At 37.5% G+C, this 16,412-nt stretch overlaps 1 protein-coding gene across 2 annotated transcripts in view; it reads left to right on the forward strand.

Moving 5' to 3' along the window:
- The window catches only part of copb1 (COPI coat complex subunit beta 1), a 52,858-nt gene that overhangs the window by 11,232 nt on the left and 25,214 nt on the right, over positions 1-16,412 (forward strand). For both annotated transcript variants that reach the window (XM_073049504.1, XM_073049503.1), the window contains exons 5-16: positions 1,668-1,782; positions 2,448-2,540; positions 5,464-5,601; positions 6,160-6,279; positions 6,484-6,591; positions 6,689-6,835; positions 7,701-7,846; positions 8,981-9,077; positions 12,249-12,406; positions 13,182-13,302; positions 14,541-14,768; positions 15,712-15,891. In XM_073049504.1, coding sequence (XP_072905605.1) covers positions 1,668-1,782; positions 2,448-2,540; positions 5,464-5,601; positions 6,160-6,279; positions 6,484-6,591; positions 6,689-6,835; positions 7,701-7,846; positions 8,981-9,077; positions 12,249-12,406; positions 13,182-13,302; positions 14,541-14,768; positions 15,712-15,891 — 1,651 coding nt within the window. The remainder of the gene's footprint in view (positions 1-1,667; positions 1,783-2,447; positions 2,541-5,463; positions 5,602-6,159; positions 6,280-6,483; positions 6,592-6,688; positions 6,836-7,700; positions 7,847-8,980; positions 9,078-12,248; positions 12,407-13,181; positions 13,303-14,540; positions 14,769-15,711; positions 15,892-16,412) is intronic.

Raw genomic sequence — 16,412 nt, forward strand, 5'->3', positions numbered from 1 at the left:
GCCGTGTTCTTTTGATTGCTGGTAAATAAACCATTCCCATTGCTGCCTTTAAGGAGTTTGTATGTTCTCCTCGTGACTGTGTGGGTTTCCTCGTCTCACAGTTCAAAGCCAAATGGGTTGGTAGGTTAATTGGTCATTTTAAATTGTCCTGTGATTGGGCTAAGGTCAAATTGGGGGATGACTGGGCAGGGCAGCTTGAAGTGCTAGAAAGGTCATTTCTGTGCTGTATCTCAATAAATAAACAATCAGCGCTAGGCAAGATAATCAATCCATTATGTGTTACATTGCTTTATTTGAAGTGATAATGGTGTATATTTGTAGCCAAGAGAAACAAGAGCATGCTTAAAGAAAAAGGCCAGTGTCATTGGCATTGTAAATATCATTTGCACAAAATTTTGAAGCAATTTCAGGAATTTTGCAGTTTTCCATGTTTCTGCCCTTAGAGCATCAGTACCATATTTCTCGCCATGTACTTCCTTGAATTTAATATGATGCCTATATTTCCATTAAGAAAACCCAACTATCTGTTGCTTTAAAAATTTCATGACCAGCTTCTTAGATAGCTCCTCAGATTTTAAATCGGTCCACTGCTGCACACACCTTATCCAGTTACAATAGGAAACCATTGATTGAGGATCCTTACGTTCACGCTTTCGTTTTTGGGATGTTCTCTGTTTTCCCTTCTATAATGCCCACTCTTCTCGCAGTTTATCTTGTTGATGTATCGAGCGTGCTATTGGCAATTGCAGCACTCCAGTTATCTCTGCCAATTGATGAGTGTTGGCAGGCTTTTAATTTGATCCAGTATGGTATTTTTTCGGCTAGTGTCAAATCTTTTTCGTGGCACCTTAAAGCCAAATTAAATCCACTGATTCAACATTGTAAAACAATACACCATGGAAGCTTCCAAGGGGAATGAATACTTTCTATAGGCACTGTAATTCAAGTAACTGCATGTTACAACAGTGGTGTGCAGAAGAGCATCACATGTCGAACCTTGAGGTGGATGGGCGACAACAGCAAAAGACCACGAACTTCCTGAACAGATACAGGAGGTACCTAGTAATGGGGCCACTGAGTATATATTAATGATCTGGATGGGAATTAATGTGGCATGATTGTCATATTTGCGGTGTGGTGGACAATGAAGGTTGTCTAGGGTTACCACAGGATCAAGACCTGCAAAACTGATGAAAGGAATGGCCGAGGGAATTTAAATCAGAGTGCACTTTGACAAGTAAACCAGGGCAGGGATGGCAGGGCTCTGGAGAATGTTGAGGACCACAGGCTTAGGGATACATGTACATAGGTTCCCTGAGAGCAATGAGATAGACAGATAAGGTGATGAGTATGCTTGCTTTCATTGGTTGGGGCGTTGAATACAAGATTTGAGGCACATTGCACTTAGAATGTGTGCACTTCTGGGCAGGAAGGATGTGATAAAGCTAGAGACGATGTAGAAAAGATTCACCAGGATAGCTTACAAAATTGGGAACTATTTTTTCCCTTGTGGGATCAATTAATTTCAGTTTTTTTTGTTAGCAAGCTTCACAAAATATTGAAGGCTAACATGTTATTTTTTTGTGAGAAAAGAAATTGGAAAAGTAAAAGCTAGGTTTTCATTGCATTTCGAAGTTGGATATCATTTTGTTTTTTCTTTCTTGTAGGAACTTTGAAAACCTTATTCCTGACGCTCCTGAGTTGATTCATGATTTCTTGGTGAATGAAAAAGATGCCAGTTGTAAACGGAATGCTTTCATGATGCTTATCCATGCTGATCAGGTGAAATACTTGTGTCTTTGACAAATTATGGTCAAAAATTATTAAGTCAGTGAAAGCTTTATTTAGTGACAAAGCACGGAGTTAGCCCTTGCACCCCTTCAAGCCTCGCCATCCCAGCAATTTCAACAATCCTGATTAACCCTAACCTAATTATGGGATAATTTACAATAACCAATTAACTTACTCGATACGCTTTGGGCTGTGGGAGGAAACTGGAGCACGTGGGGAACACCCGCATATTCCACAGGGAGAGGGATTCCTTACAGATGGTGCCAGAATTGAACCCTGAACTCTGATTCCCTGAGCTGGGAAAGAATATTGCTAAATGGTCAGGAATGTGACTAAATGGTGATGTGTATTTATGGAGCAAGGTGCATCTAAACATGAAAAGTTCACTTCTATGATGTACCAAATTTTGATATTTTATTTTTCCATTAAATTTGGATACTTTGCTCTGAAAATGCATTCAATCATACTTTCTCCATAGTGAATATGTTATAAAATTGAAAGAAATAGAGATTTTGAATATTTAACAGACAAATTCAAAAAACATTTGTTTTGTGTGTAAGGAATCTGCAAACTATTGCTGCAATGTTATCAGATCTAGATTTAGCTACTGGAATTCTGCAAATAATTTTTAATATAATTTTGTGATGTTTTCTTAGGACCGAGCTCTGGATTACCTGAGTACTTGCATTGATCAGGTTCATACTTTTGGAGACATTCTGCAACTGGTTATAGTTGAGTTGATTTACAAGGTAAATAATCAAAAATTGTATGAACTGTAAAGGCAGGTTCGGTATTGTCATTTGAAGTAAAATTGGATAGGTATATGGACAGGAAAGGAATGGAGGGTTATGGGCTGAGTGTGGGCCACTGGGACTAGGTGAGAGTAAGCGTCGGCACGGTCTAGAAGGGCTGAGATGGCCTGTTTCCGTGCTGTAATTGTTATATGGAATAAGGAAAATCTGACCTTTTTTTGGCTTGGAGTTGAAGAATATGCAAACAAATGATCCTTGAAATAAAAGGGAGTAACAGCTGTTCAGTCTGTCAGGAATGCTGGCAAGTTTTGGGAGTTGAATGCAGATGCAGAGGTTCCTATCTTGCTTGCTGAGTTTTACTGGCAGATTTATGACTGCTCACATGGAACCAGACTCCTGCACTGCGCATAGAGTCACACAGTATGGAAACAGACCTTTTGGCACACTGATTTTTGCTGAGCAAGGTACCCCATCCCCATCCAAGCTAGTTCTATTTGCCAGTGTTTGGCCTTTTAACCTTATAAATCTTTCCAGTCCTTTTACCTATACAACTATTATTTTAAAATTGTTATAAGTTGTTATTGTAGCAGCCTTAACCACTTTCTCTGGCATTTCATTCCACAAAGGTGTGAATGTGTGTGTCCCTCCTCAAGTTCATTTTAAATCTTTCATCTCTCACCTCAAATCTATGCACTCTAGTTCTTCATTCAACAAATCTGGAATAAAGACTGAGTGTATTCACCCTAACCATGCCTCTTATGATTTTATATACCTCTGAAGAATCGTCTCTCAGTTTACTATGCTCTAAGGAATAAATTTCTAGCTTATCCAACCTTTCCCTATTATTCACTCCCTTCAGTTCCAGCAGTATTGTGAATCATTTCTACACACTTCCCAGTTTAATAGCACTTTCCTTATAGCAGGGTGACCAAAGCTAAACACAGTGTTCCAAGTGCAGCCTTACCAATACCCTGTACAACTGCACTATGACCTCCCAACTTTTATACTCAGTGCCCTGACTTATGAAAGCCAGTGTTCCCAATGCTGCCTTTACCACCCACCACTCTGTTTACCTGTGACTCTGTTTCCTGGGAATAATGTAATTATGTTTCAAGAGCCCTCCCCAGGGCCCTGTTGTTCATTCTTAAATCCATCCAGATTTGAACTTCCAAATTGCAAAATCTCCGACTTTCTCAAATTCAACTCCATTTGCCATTCTTTTGCCCACTTAGTTGCAACATACTCCAGTAAGTTTTGATAATCACCTTCATTGTCAGCTGTACAACCTATTTTAGTGTCATCTGCAAATTTGCTTGCCATGCCTTGTATATTCTTATCCAAATCATTGATATAGTTGACAAACAATAATGGGCCCAGCACTGACATCTGAGACATATCACTGGGCTTTTAGTCTGAGAATCAACCTTCCTCCATTACTGCCTATTTTCTACCATAAAGCTAACTGTGTATTGAATAAGCCAGTCCTCCCAAGATTCCATGCTATCTAACCTTCCAGAGCAGCCTACCCTGTGGAAACTTACTTAAGGTCTTACTGACATCCATAGAAACCACGTCATGTGCCTGCCCTCATTGGCTTTCTTGGTCACATCACCAAAAAATTCAATTCCGTTTGTAAAATGTTGACAAGCCCTATTCACTAGGTGTATTTGTATTCCTGCCACAGATATCAGACCTGCTGGTCTGCAGATCCCATGTTTTTCCTTGCCAATCTTCTTAGATAATGGCATCACATTTGCTCTCCTCACCCATATCTAATGATGATGCAAATATTTCAGCTAGGGCTCCTGTAATTTCTTATCAAGCTACCTCCCAGTCATGCCCCGGAGATTAGTGTACCTTTATGTCTTTTAAATTATCCAGTACCTCCTCTACTGTAATATAGACTTTCCCCAAAATTTCCCCTTTGAATTTTTCTAGTGCCAAAGTCTTCATGTCTTTTTCCATGGTAAAAACAGGAGAAGTATTCATTAAGGATAAATATTCATGAATGGTCTTGCCCATCTCCTGGCGCTCCACAGAAAGTTGTCCTCTTTGGTTTTTGATGGACCATATCCTCTCTGATTTCATTTTTCCTTAAAATGCATAAAATCTCATTTGGACTTTCCTGATCACTGTCAGAATTATCTTGTGCCTCATTTTGCCTTATGATTTCTTTCTTCAGTACACTCTTGCGTCCTCGATAGTCCAGAGGTTCTCTTGATCACAATTGCGTGTACCTGACTCATGCTGTCTCCTTTTTCCTGGCCAGGAGTTCAGTATTCATCATTAACCAGGTTTTCCTATCTTGCCAACATTGTCCTTCACTCTAACAGGAATATGCAAATCTTGAGCTCTCATTATCTCACTTTTAAAAACTTTTACGATCAACTTTGCAAGTTCCTGCCTCAATACCATTAAAAATTGTCCTGTCCCAGTTTAGCACTTGAACCTGTGGCCCAGTTCTGTCCCTTTCCATAACTAGTTTGAAATAATTTGAAACCTGGTCACATATCCCAAAGTGCTCTCCCATTGTTACCTCGGTAACTTGTCCTGTCCCGTTACTTGAGTAGGATTTAGCTTTGTCCTCTCACTAGTTATCACCATTTAAATCAGTTAGCCTGTTTGTTTAATGTTTTGGTGAACTCCTAAAATGAAAAATTTTTTAGTGTTTTGCTTGATTTTAATGTTTTCAAAATATCTACATGTAAGGCACTCCATGACAAAGGAATGTAACCTAGGAAAGTTATCCAGGTTTAAGACCTGTGAACCACCCAAGGCTTGTCCACTTACTTGTGGGCTATCAGGATTAGCTAAGTCCATTTGGGGGAATGCATGCAGATGGTTGGTAACAGGCTTTCCTCAATATAAGCCGAGCTGCAATGTTTAGTACATATAAGTTAAATTGTTAATGCTGTTTTAGGTGTGCCATGCCAATCCCACAGAGAGAGCCCGTTTCATTCGCTGCATCTATAACTTACTCCAGTCCTCGAGCCCTGCAGTGAAGTATGAAGCTGCTGGCACTTTAGTTACCCTCTCAAGTGCCCCAACTGCTATCAAGGTACTGAATTTTATGGTACATTTGCTGAAAAGTCGTAAAAGCTTTGGTATAATGATTGAAAGTATAGGTATCAACCAAAGAAAGTATAATGTTAATCTATGTTGAATGAATCAAATTTTCTTCCAAAATATGCTATTTTATTAGTTCCTGAAAGGTAGAGGAGAAGAAGTGGCCTTGTGCATGTCTATAAAGAAAGCATTTCAAGGAAGGCTTTTAAATTCTGGCTGCATTTGTAAAAGTTAAACTTAAATTTCTCCAATCATTATTCACAAAGTGCATTGATCATATTTTTTAAAATATAGTGTATTTTCACATTCTGTTACGAAGAATAGGTTGTTTTATGCAAGCCAAAATGCATTTTTCTGTTTATTGGAGAGACAACCAGGCAGTTAACTCTTCCCAATCTCCAGTACAAAATTCCAAACAGAATTTTTTTTTCATCCATGGCCTCTCAATTTTCTGCCAGTGTGATAAAAATGCATGCATAGTTGACAGTTCTGAGGAAAATTCTTTTTGGCATTTTATAATTTATTGTGAATTTGGTATACCTTTTTCTAGGCTGCTGCTCAGTGCTACATTGATTTGATTATCAAAGAGAGTGACAACAATGTGAAACTGATAGTTCTTGATCGCCTGATTGAACTACGAGAGCATCCCACACATGAGAGGGTGCTACAGGTAATAAGCCTAGTGCTTCGGCTGAATTGAGACCATTATGCTTCTTTATTGCTTCAAACACTGTGAACAATCCATAGCAAATCAATGTCAATGAACTTATTGTTATGAAATTGTTTTCCAATTGGTTTATTCATGGACATTTTAAAACTAAGATAAAGAAATTTCATTCCCCATGCTAATTAAGTTTAAAAAAAATCTTTTCAGGATTTGGTGATGGATGTCCTGCGAGTTCTGACCTCCACAGACCTGGAGGTTCGCAAGAAAACACTGCAGCTGGCACTAGATTTAGTTTCTTCTCGTAACGTTGAAGAGGTACAAACTTTGAACTTCTGAGTCATTTTACTTATTGTCAACTTCAAATCTCAGAGATTCATTTTTGACAAATTCAGTGCGTGTTTGTTCTCTGCAGCTTGTCATAGTTCTAAAGAAAGAAGTCATCAAAACAAATAATGTGTCAGAACATGAAGACACCGACAAATACCGACAGCTTCTAGTCAGGACGTTACATTCATGCAGTGTCCGTTTTCCTGACATGGCTGGAAATGTTATCCCAGTGGTATGTGAGCATAAGTTATTTATTTCCTAAAAACTTCTTCCGCAGGATACCTCTTAGTAATTCATATTAGTCTAGCCAAAAGTGTTTAATTGTACTTGTATTCTCAGTTGGACTTGGCCATGGAATGATTGGAGGCAAGGACATTGCTTGTAGGCCTCAAAGGCAAGCCTGATTTTATTCTCTGGCCATTATGCTGTGTGATCAGTTGGGTGTATGTCAAGGACAGGGTGTAGCTCGTAATTGCCTTTGTCTTCCTAAGTCCAAGAATTGCTTCTACATCATCACACCAAGATCTGCTCTGCCAACACCACCCAAGGGTTGTGTTCAGTCTCTTTAGAGTAGATAGTATGAGAACAGAATTTTAGCTCAAGTGCACTTCACATAGTACATATATTTATATGGACGCATTACTATTGTTAAGTTGTTTAACAACAAGCAGCAGTTCTGCATTTTTTTTAGGTAAGGATCATCATAGGGTCTGTGCAAGCACATATTTCACATTTTGTTACAATAATTAAAAATACTGAGAAAATAGCATCTTCTGTTTCAATATATTGACTACAAACTAAAGAGCTTCAAACTGTATTGATGGGTGTAGTCAAGTAATGTTGTTTTAGTTGTAGATCTTGAATGTTCCTGACCCTTTTGGGCTCTGGTGTTTAGGTGCAAAGAACTGAAAGACAAAGGGAGTTATGTCAACATCCTACTGATTATACAAATATCTCACAGAATGATGCTGTCTGTTTTAACACATTCACAACTAATGGATGTTTCAAGCTGTATTAAATGAGGCAACAGGAAGTTGCAGAGTAATTTAATTTGCTGCTCTGATAATATGTACTTTCCCAACTTGATTTTACCATAGCTAATGGAGTTCCTTAGTGATACCAATGAGGCAGCTGCTGCTGACGTTCTTGAGTTTGTGCGAGAAGCCATTCAGAGGTTTGAAGGCCTTCGTCCAGTTATTGTGGAGAAAATGTTGGAGGTATTCCATGCCATTAAATCCGTCAAGTAAGTAAAGTTTTCTTGCAATAGAAGCTATCTGTGAAATAAAATGTATCTTACTATTGATTTTGTAAAATTTAACTTCTATTCTTGCAGTATATATTTGTGTTTAAACTATGGCTGAGCAAAGGTGTAAACTTTTGGTTTACATGGTAATGTGCACCTCAAGTATTTCTTGTAAGACCAGGCTTGAATTAATCATTTGATTATGTGATTTAAAGTTTTAGTTGTAGATGGATCATGTTCAATTGCCATTTGGATGCTTAGTTGAAAATCCTGCCTTAATTTGTCCAAAATTATTTGTTGAGATGACATACTGTATATTTGCTTTCGTGTAATGCTCTTCATTCAGGATTCAAAGAAATTTTTTTTTAGATGGTTGTGATCTGGATATTACAACTGGAGTGTGAAATGTAGGTCCAGTAACACAGACATTGTAACAATCACCATTCTGCTGGAGAAACATAGCTCATCAAGTGAGTTCCTCCAGTAGATTGTTCCTTTAGTTTGCAGCATCTATTGTCTTTTGTGTCCACATAGATGTTGTAGTTAGGGACCAGATTGCTTTTCTTTAATCTTCACAAACATTGCTTAGCAAATGAATGAAATTATAATCCACAGCAAATTCACTTGTTTAAAAAATTGGACATAAAAAGCAGAAACTGACAATTACTGTAACCAATGAACAAGTTCAAATAAACTGTTCGAATTTTTCTGTGAAGAGACTCTGAAGTCGTTTTCAGACCTTTTGATCTTTTCATGATCCATGTTGTGCCAAGTGTGTTCTGATTTCAGTTAACTTTTGACCGAATAACTAAGTTTGGTTCAGTCCACTCCTCAGCAACTGGTGTTTTTTTTAAATCAAGAAGTATCCTCGGATTTTATTGCTGGGAAAGAACATTCATAACAAAGTAGTCATTCCAAGAGTTTGACTGGACATGCCAGAAAGCGAAGCACCATTTTGTGGTTCTCAATTTATTTCATATATGGTTCTGACTGACCTTAAATCTTAGTTCATTCTGTTATTCCATGTGCTGACTGAACTGTTAAGTGTTTCCAATGTTTTAACTTCAGTTTTCCAGCATCTTTCTTTATTTCAGTTTTGCTTTTTCATTGGATTTTTCTTTGTTTTTACTGCAGGATATACAGGGGAGCGCTTTGGATTTTGGGTGAATATTGCAGCTCTAAAGAGGACATTCAGAGTGTAATGACTGAAGTTCGTCGGTCATTAGGTGAGGTATGTGGGGAAAACTCAAATGCTTTTTCTGTTATCTAGGATGCCATGCTCCAGTTGCATTACAAGTAAGGTACCAGGACATTCACAAAAAGAATACAGGGCACTCATGATTTTCCCTTTTACTAGTTAAAATCTAAATTCATGTGTAGAATTGACTTTCTGACCCAAGCCCAATCTCTGAAATTAGTAACTGAAGTTCAGAAATGAAAAAAACCCAAAAATCTACAGAAGCATCTGAAATTATACAGTTGCAAAATGTTATTTGTATTAATAATTGTTAATTCAGATAGCAGTTTTATTTCTTGTGTGCTCTTATTCTCTAAGTATGATTGCAAGGGAGAAGACAGCATTGAACAAAGTCACCTGATGTCTACAGCAGATACATTCTCAATGGCTCTTATGGCCTTAGATCACCTGGACATACAAACAACTATGTCTGGATGCTGTTTGTTGACTATAGCTCAGTTTTTAACACCATCATTCCCACAGTCCTAATCGATAAGCTGCAAAGCCTGGCCTCTGCAATTGGATCCTTGACTTCCTAACTGGAAGAGCACAGTCTGTGCGGATTGGTGATTATTTCTCCTCCTCGCTGATGATCAACACTGGCGCACCTCGGGTGTGTGCTTAGCTCACTGTTCTGCTCTGTATACCCATGATTGTGTGGCTAGGTATAGTTCAAGTACCATTTATAAATTTGTTGATGCTATACCCATTGTTGATAGAATCTCAGATGGAGTTAAGAGGGCATACAGGAGTGAGATATAGCAGCTGTTGAATGGTGTCACTGCAACAATCTTGCACTCAGTGTCAGTATGAAAGAGTTGATTGTGGACTTCAGAAAGGGTAAGACAAGGGAACACAAAACCAATCCTTATAGAGAGATCAGAAGTGGAGAGAGTGAGTAATTTCAAGTTCCTGGGTGTGAAGATCTCTGAGGATTTAACCTGCTCCCAACATATCAATGCAGCTAAAAAGAAGGCAAGCCAGCAGCTATATTTCAATAGATGTTTGAAGGGATTTAGTTTGTCAACTAAAACACTTGGAAACTTCTATAGATGTATGGTGGAGAGCATTCTGACAGGCTGCATCACTGTCTGGTATTGGGGGGGGGGGGGGGCGGTTGGCGTCTACTGCACAGGATGTCCATTATTAACTACCTCCATCACCCAGGGCATGCCCTCTTCTCATTGTTATGGTCAGGAAGGAGATTCAGAAGAAACCTGAAGGTACACACTCAGCAATTCAGGAACAGCTTCTTCCTCTCTGCCATTCAATTTCTAAATGGACTTTGAACCCACGATCATTACCTCACCTTTCTTTAATGTATATTATTTCTGGTTTTGCACTATTATAAATCCATTTAATAATATACAGTGGCATGCAAAAGTTTGGGCACCCTGGTCAAAATTTCTGTTACTGTGAATAGTTAAGTGAGTAGAAGATGAACTGATCTCCAAGAGTCATAAAGTTAAAGGTGAAACAGTCTTTTCAACATTTTAAGCAAGACTAGTGTATTATTCTTGTTTTGTACAATTTTAGAGTGGAAAAAAGGAAATGAGCACCATGCTAAAGTTTGGGCACCCCAAGAGATTTGAGCTCTTAGATAACTTTTACCAAGATCTTAGACCTTAATTAGCTTGTTAGGGCTATGGCTTGTTCACAGTCATCGTTAGGAAAGGCCAGGTGATGCAAATTTCAAAGCTTTATAAATACCCTGACTCCTCAAACCTTGTCCCAACAATCAGCAGCCATGGGCTCCTCTAAGCAGCTGCCTCGCACTCTGAAAATTAAAATAAATGATGCCCACAAAGCAGGAGAAGGCTATAACAAGATAGCAAAGCATTTTCAGGTAGCCGTTTCCTCAGTTCGTAATGTAATTAAGAAATGGCAGTTAACGGGAATGGTGGAGGTCAAGTTGAGGTCTGGAAGACCAAAAAAACCTGCACCTGCACAGACATGATCTTCATGAAAGAGTCATCAGAAGAAAACCTTTTCTGTGTCCTCACCACAAAATTCAGCGTCAGAAGTTTGCAAAGGAACATCTAAACAAACCTGATGTATTTTGGAAACAAGTCCTATGGACTGATGAAGTTAAAATAGAACTTTTTGGCTGCAGTGAGCAAAGGTATGTTTGGAGTAAAAAGGGTGCAGAATTTCATGAAAAGAACACCTCTCCAACTGTTAAGCACGGGGGTGGATTGATCATGCTTTGGGCTTGTGTTGCAGCCAGTGGCACGGGGAACATTTCACTGGTAGAGGGAAGAATGAATTCAATTAAATACCAGCAAATTCTGGAAGCAAACATCACACCATTTGCAAAAAAAAAAGCTGAAGATGAGAAAAGGATGGCTTCTACAACAGGATAATGATTGTAAACACACCTCAAAATCCACATTGGACTACCTCAAGAGCCGCAAGCTGAAGATTTTACCATGGCCCTCACAGTCCCCCGACCTAAACATCATTGAAAATTTGGATATACCTCAAAAGTGCAATGCATGCAAGACGGCCCAAGTATCTCACAGGACTAGAAGCCTTTAGCAAGGAATAATAGGCAAAGATCCCCCAAAGCAGAATTGAAAGACTCTTAGCTGGCTACAGAAAGCGTTTACAAGCTGTGATACTTGCCAAAGGGGGTGTTACTAAGTACTGACCATGCAGGGTGCCCAAACTTTTGCTTCAGGCCCATTTCCTTTTTTGTTATTTTGAAACTGTAAAAGATGGAAATAAAAAAAGTAGTCTTGCTTAAAATATTAAAGAAATGTGTCATCTTTAACTTTATGCCCTTTGGAAATCAGGTAATCTTTTGCTTGCTTAGCTATTCACAGTAACAGAAATTTTGACCAGGGGTGCCCAAACTTTTGCATGCCACTGTACATATACGTACTGTAATTGATTTACTCTTCTTTCTATATTATCATTTATTACATTGTACTGTTCCTGCTAAGTTAACAAATTTCATGACTCATGCCAATGATAATAAACCTGATTCTGAAACATCTTGAAGGAAGATTTTTTCAGTTAAACTGAATATGTGATTCTAATAGTGATTTCCCTTCTTTAAAAACAAACATTATGCAGAAATGCTTTATAGAAGTATCGTGCAAATACATATGGGCACTTGATACCATAAAACAATTTATTTGCATTTTTCTGAATCTGTTTTAGATTCCAATTGTTGATTCTGAGATAAAGAAGGAAGCTGGTGAGCTGAAAATGGACGATGACATTCAGGTAGTTCCCACACAAAAACTTGTGACGGAGATGGGAACCTATGCAACTCAGAGTGCCCTTAGTGCAAGGCCTTCCAAAAAGGATGAAGACAGGTAAAACTAGAATATTTTCTAATATGTGTACAACTACCATCATATTAAAAGGACAAAGTTAAATACTCATTTCTGAAATTGATTCTGACACTAGCAGCCTCCCATCCATTAAAATAGTAATTTGAAGATTTGGATGCAAACGATCTAGAAATATTTTGTATCTGTATTCTGCAGTTTATCTGTCAAATTTGTGGAAGTTTTGCTTTTGGATTCAAGGATCACTCTTCCTCTCATACTAATTTTGAAACAGTGCAGAATATCTAAAACAATTTATTTATTGAGCACAATGAATGAAATTTCTTGGTGGAGGAGATACTGAAGATGGAAGTAACAATGTACAATTCATTGGAAAACATGTAAGGACTTGATTGTGTTTGCATAATTTTACTGATTGATCCAAGGGTTTCAAACGTAACTGTTTGCATAAAGATCTTCATCTTGGCAATTTGAGAACAAGTATAATCTTAAGCATTGAGGACTTATTGGTCAAAGAAAGTTGCTTTTATGTGTTTTTTCCCAACTGAATGGCTTGTATTGCATACATTTATTCAATGGACACATCTTCATTTTTTAATGTTAGTCGGCATGTAGATTTCAGTCTTCTAATCTGTTTTCATGCTATCTGTTACATGGAGAAGCAGTAAATATTTAGTTCTGAAGTATTTGTTTTTTATTTAATATTTAATTGGGCATTGCTATATGCTATAATAATTCCTTCCACACTATATTTATTGGGATACATTAATTTTATATAAATATGTATGAATTTTTAAAGACCACCTCTCCGTGGATTCCTGCTGGATGGGGATTTCTTCGTGGCTGGTGCCCTTGCGACTACATTGACCAAGATATCTTTACGTTATATGGTACTTATGCAAGATAAAAAGAAGCAAAATGTAAGTAATAATCAGGATTCTTTTGAAAATTCAAGAAATAGGAAACTAATTTCCACTGTCTCTATAAGCTGCAAGTATTTAAACCTGATATATGTTTTTTAAAGGCATGATATTGAAAGAATATTTATCTGTGTTGAATATTATCAGCAAAATATGTGTTAATTGTCAATTTTTGGTAAACATTAGCCATCTGCAGGGATTTGTATTTGAAGTACGCAGTTTTAAAATTCTGGAAGTAAGGGTGGAGAAACTGAATGAACAAGGTAGCAGTGGATAAAGCAGACATATTGGAAAAAGGAATTGGTGCAGCATTCACTGTAATTTCACCAATAGAATTGAGGAGTGAAGCTGTAACATGGCCTGTAGATCAGTGGCCATAGTAACATCCAAACTAAGCGTTGAGAAGTAGGTCGTTGCTAAGGTGATGCTTAATGGTGTTAATCAGTGATGTCAAGACTGCTTAAGCATTTTTCTGGTCATTAAAATTAGACTTACGGACTGTAATGATTAACATTGGGTTTGTACTACATTATTATGTATAGAATTTACCTGGCTTATTTTCCACATTGTTGGGTAACCCAAGTGCTTATTGTGCCAGAGTAGTTTGCTTATACAGAATAGATCCTTTCTTTAGCATATATCTTCAGCTTGGCTGGAAGAATATCAAGTGGTGTTTGAGGTTCCAGTCCCAGAAAGTCTGATTTCATTTATATGGAGTTATGATGACACTGGACCTGGAGTACAAAGTTTGGCTTTAGTACTTTGAGATGGGTGCAGCAAAGATTCATCTGATAGATGCCAGGCAATAGTAGGCTGCAGTGAAGAGACATTGAGATGAATGAGCCAACAATTTGTGGATTTTAAAAAGGAAAAGGTAATTACATTAAGACTTCAGTTCTTCAGAGGGCTTGAGATGTTTACGTATAGGATGAGGAGCTGAGAACGAATGGTTGACACTTGAAAACGAGGAATGAAAGATTGCTTCACTGAAATTTACTTACCACAAAGGGTTGTGGATGTTTGGAGAAGTATATTCAGGTGAAATTGACAAATGATTGGCCACCATGGGCGTAGAGAAATGTGAAAATAGATCAAGAAGGTGTAGTCGATACAGAAATTTAGCCATGATATTGAATGATATGGCCTGTTCCTCCTTCTGTTTTTTGGGTCTTAAATAATTTGGCCTGTTCCTCCTTCTGTTTTTTGGGTCTTAAATAATTTTCATTTTTTTTTTTAAGAGCTTTGTTGCAGAGTCTATGCTCATTATGGCTACCATTTTGCACCTTGGTAAATCATCACTCCCAAAGAAACCAATCACTGATGATGATGTGGACCGTATCTCGCTCTGCCTCAAAGTTCTTGCAGAGTGTTCCCCTCTGATGAGTGATATTTTCAATAAAGAATGCAGAAAATCACTCTCTCAAATGCTGTCAGCCAAACTGGAAGAAGAGAAACTTTCTCAGAAGGTAAAGTTTTCATGGAGGATTCATAACATTTCTGGATTTTCTCCTGCGTAATCCCTTGAGTATTTTTGTACTGAAAGAAAGTACAGTGCTGTTGATTTAGGTCACTATTGTCAAAGAGTTCTGTTTTTATTAGTAACCCCTCTATGCTCTTTATAGAAATTCACTCCTTCAGAAATCACAAATCACTACTTAGAAATTTAAATGCAGAATAGATTTTGCTCTTACAGAATTTATAATGAATTCATACAAGATTATTTTCAACTCACATTTATTGACCCATATGCAGAAAACGTGGCTTTGTGTTACAGAAAATTGTGAAAGTAGCCATATTCTAGGAACATAACCCCTCTATAATGTGGTGATCCCTTGTGAGGCAAATATACATGCTAGTAAAGTGATTTTAATCTTAAAAACTCCAAATGTAAATTAAAAGCTAGAATTCAAATTACAGTGTTCTTTCTGTAGAGTTCTGAAAAAAGAATTTTCATCTAAATTGAAACATGCTGATCCGTAGTGAAAATTAGCATTTAAAAAGTGAAATGTCCCTGGTCAAGTGCTTTGAGATGTTTCAGTGTAACAAAAGGTGGTAAGAGAGGGTTATTATTAATATAATCATATTTATAGATAGATAGATACTTTATTCATCCTCATGGGGAAATTCAACATTTTTTCCAATGTCCCATACACTTATTGTAGCAAAACTAATTACATACAATACTTAACTCAGTAAAAATATGATATGCATCTAAAATCACCCTCTCAAAAAACATTAATAATAGCTTTTAAAAAGTTCTTAAGTAGTTTACTTAAATACATTGAGTTACAGTTCACTAAGAGGGTCTCTTGTGTGTTGGTACTTGATGCTATGGATAGCTTCACTACTGATGAAGTATATTTAAATGTCTTCTGATGATTTTCTTCCTTTTTCTTTTGCTCCAATTAGAAACAGTCAGAAAAGAGAAATGTAATTGTGCAGGCAGACGATCCCATTTCCTTCGTGCAGCTGATGGCCAAGAATGAAATGACTTCTAAAGAAGACCAGTTTCAGCTCAGCTTATTAGCTGCAATGGGTAACACACAACGAAAAGAAGCTTCTGACCCCTTGGCCTCCAAGCTCAGTAAGGTACAATGAAAGTACTTGATTGATTATTTCTAACTGGAAGCTGCCTGTTGTCCTTGCAACGGGTAATGCCTGGCCCCCTTTATTTATTTATCTATCACTGGCAAGAAGAGCAATGCTCTGCTGTGGCACTGATGCAGTTCTTCAGGTGAAGATACTCCCACAATCTTGTTGGGAAGTGGGTTATAGGATTTAGACCCAACAGCAATAATGGAACAGCAAAATACTTCAAAAGTGGGATTGTGTGTCCTTTGGAGGGAAACCTGCAACTGGTAGTGCTCCAGTACACCTGAAGCTACATTGCCATTTGTGTTTGAAACTGCAACCAAATCTGTAATTGGAGTTGTCTGGAGGACTAACTTTTAGCAATACAAGGACTGAGAAGGAAACATTTTAGTTGTTGAATACGATCTCATATAACTTCTAGAAAGAAATATAAATTTAAGTTATGTTGGGGAGAGAAAAGGTATAAAAATCTAGTTTTCAATTAAAAACATTAAGGAATGTAATTTGTATTTAATGAG

Source organism: Hemitrygon akajei, chromosome 6 (genome assembly GCF_048418815.1).
Source record: "Hemitrygon akajei chromosome 6, sHemAka1.3, whole genome shotgun sequence".
Taxonomy (NCBI): domain Eukaryota; kingdom Metazoa; phylum Chordata; class Chondrichthyes; order Myliobatiformes; family Dasyatidae; genus Hemitrygon; species Hemitrygon akajei.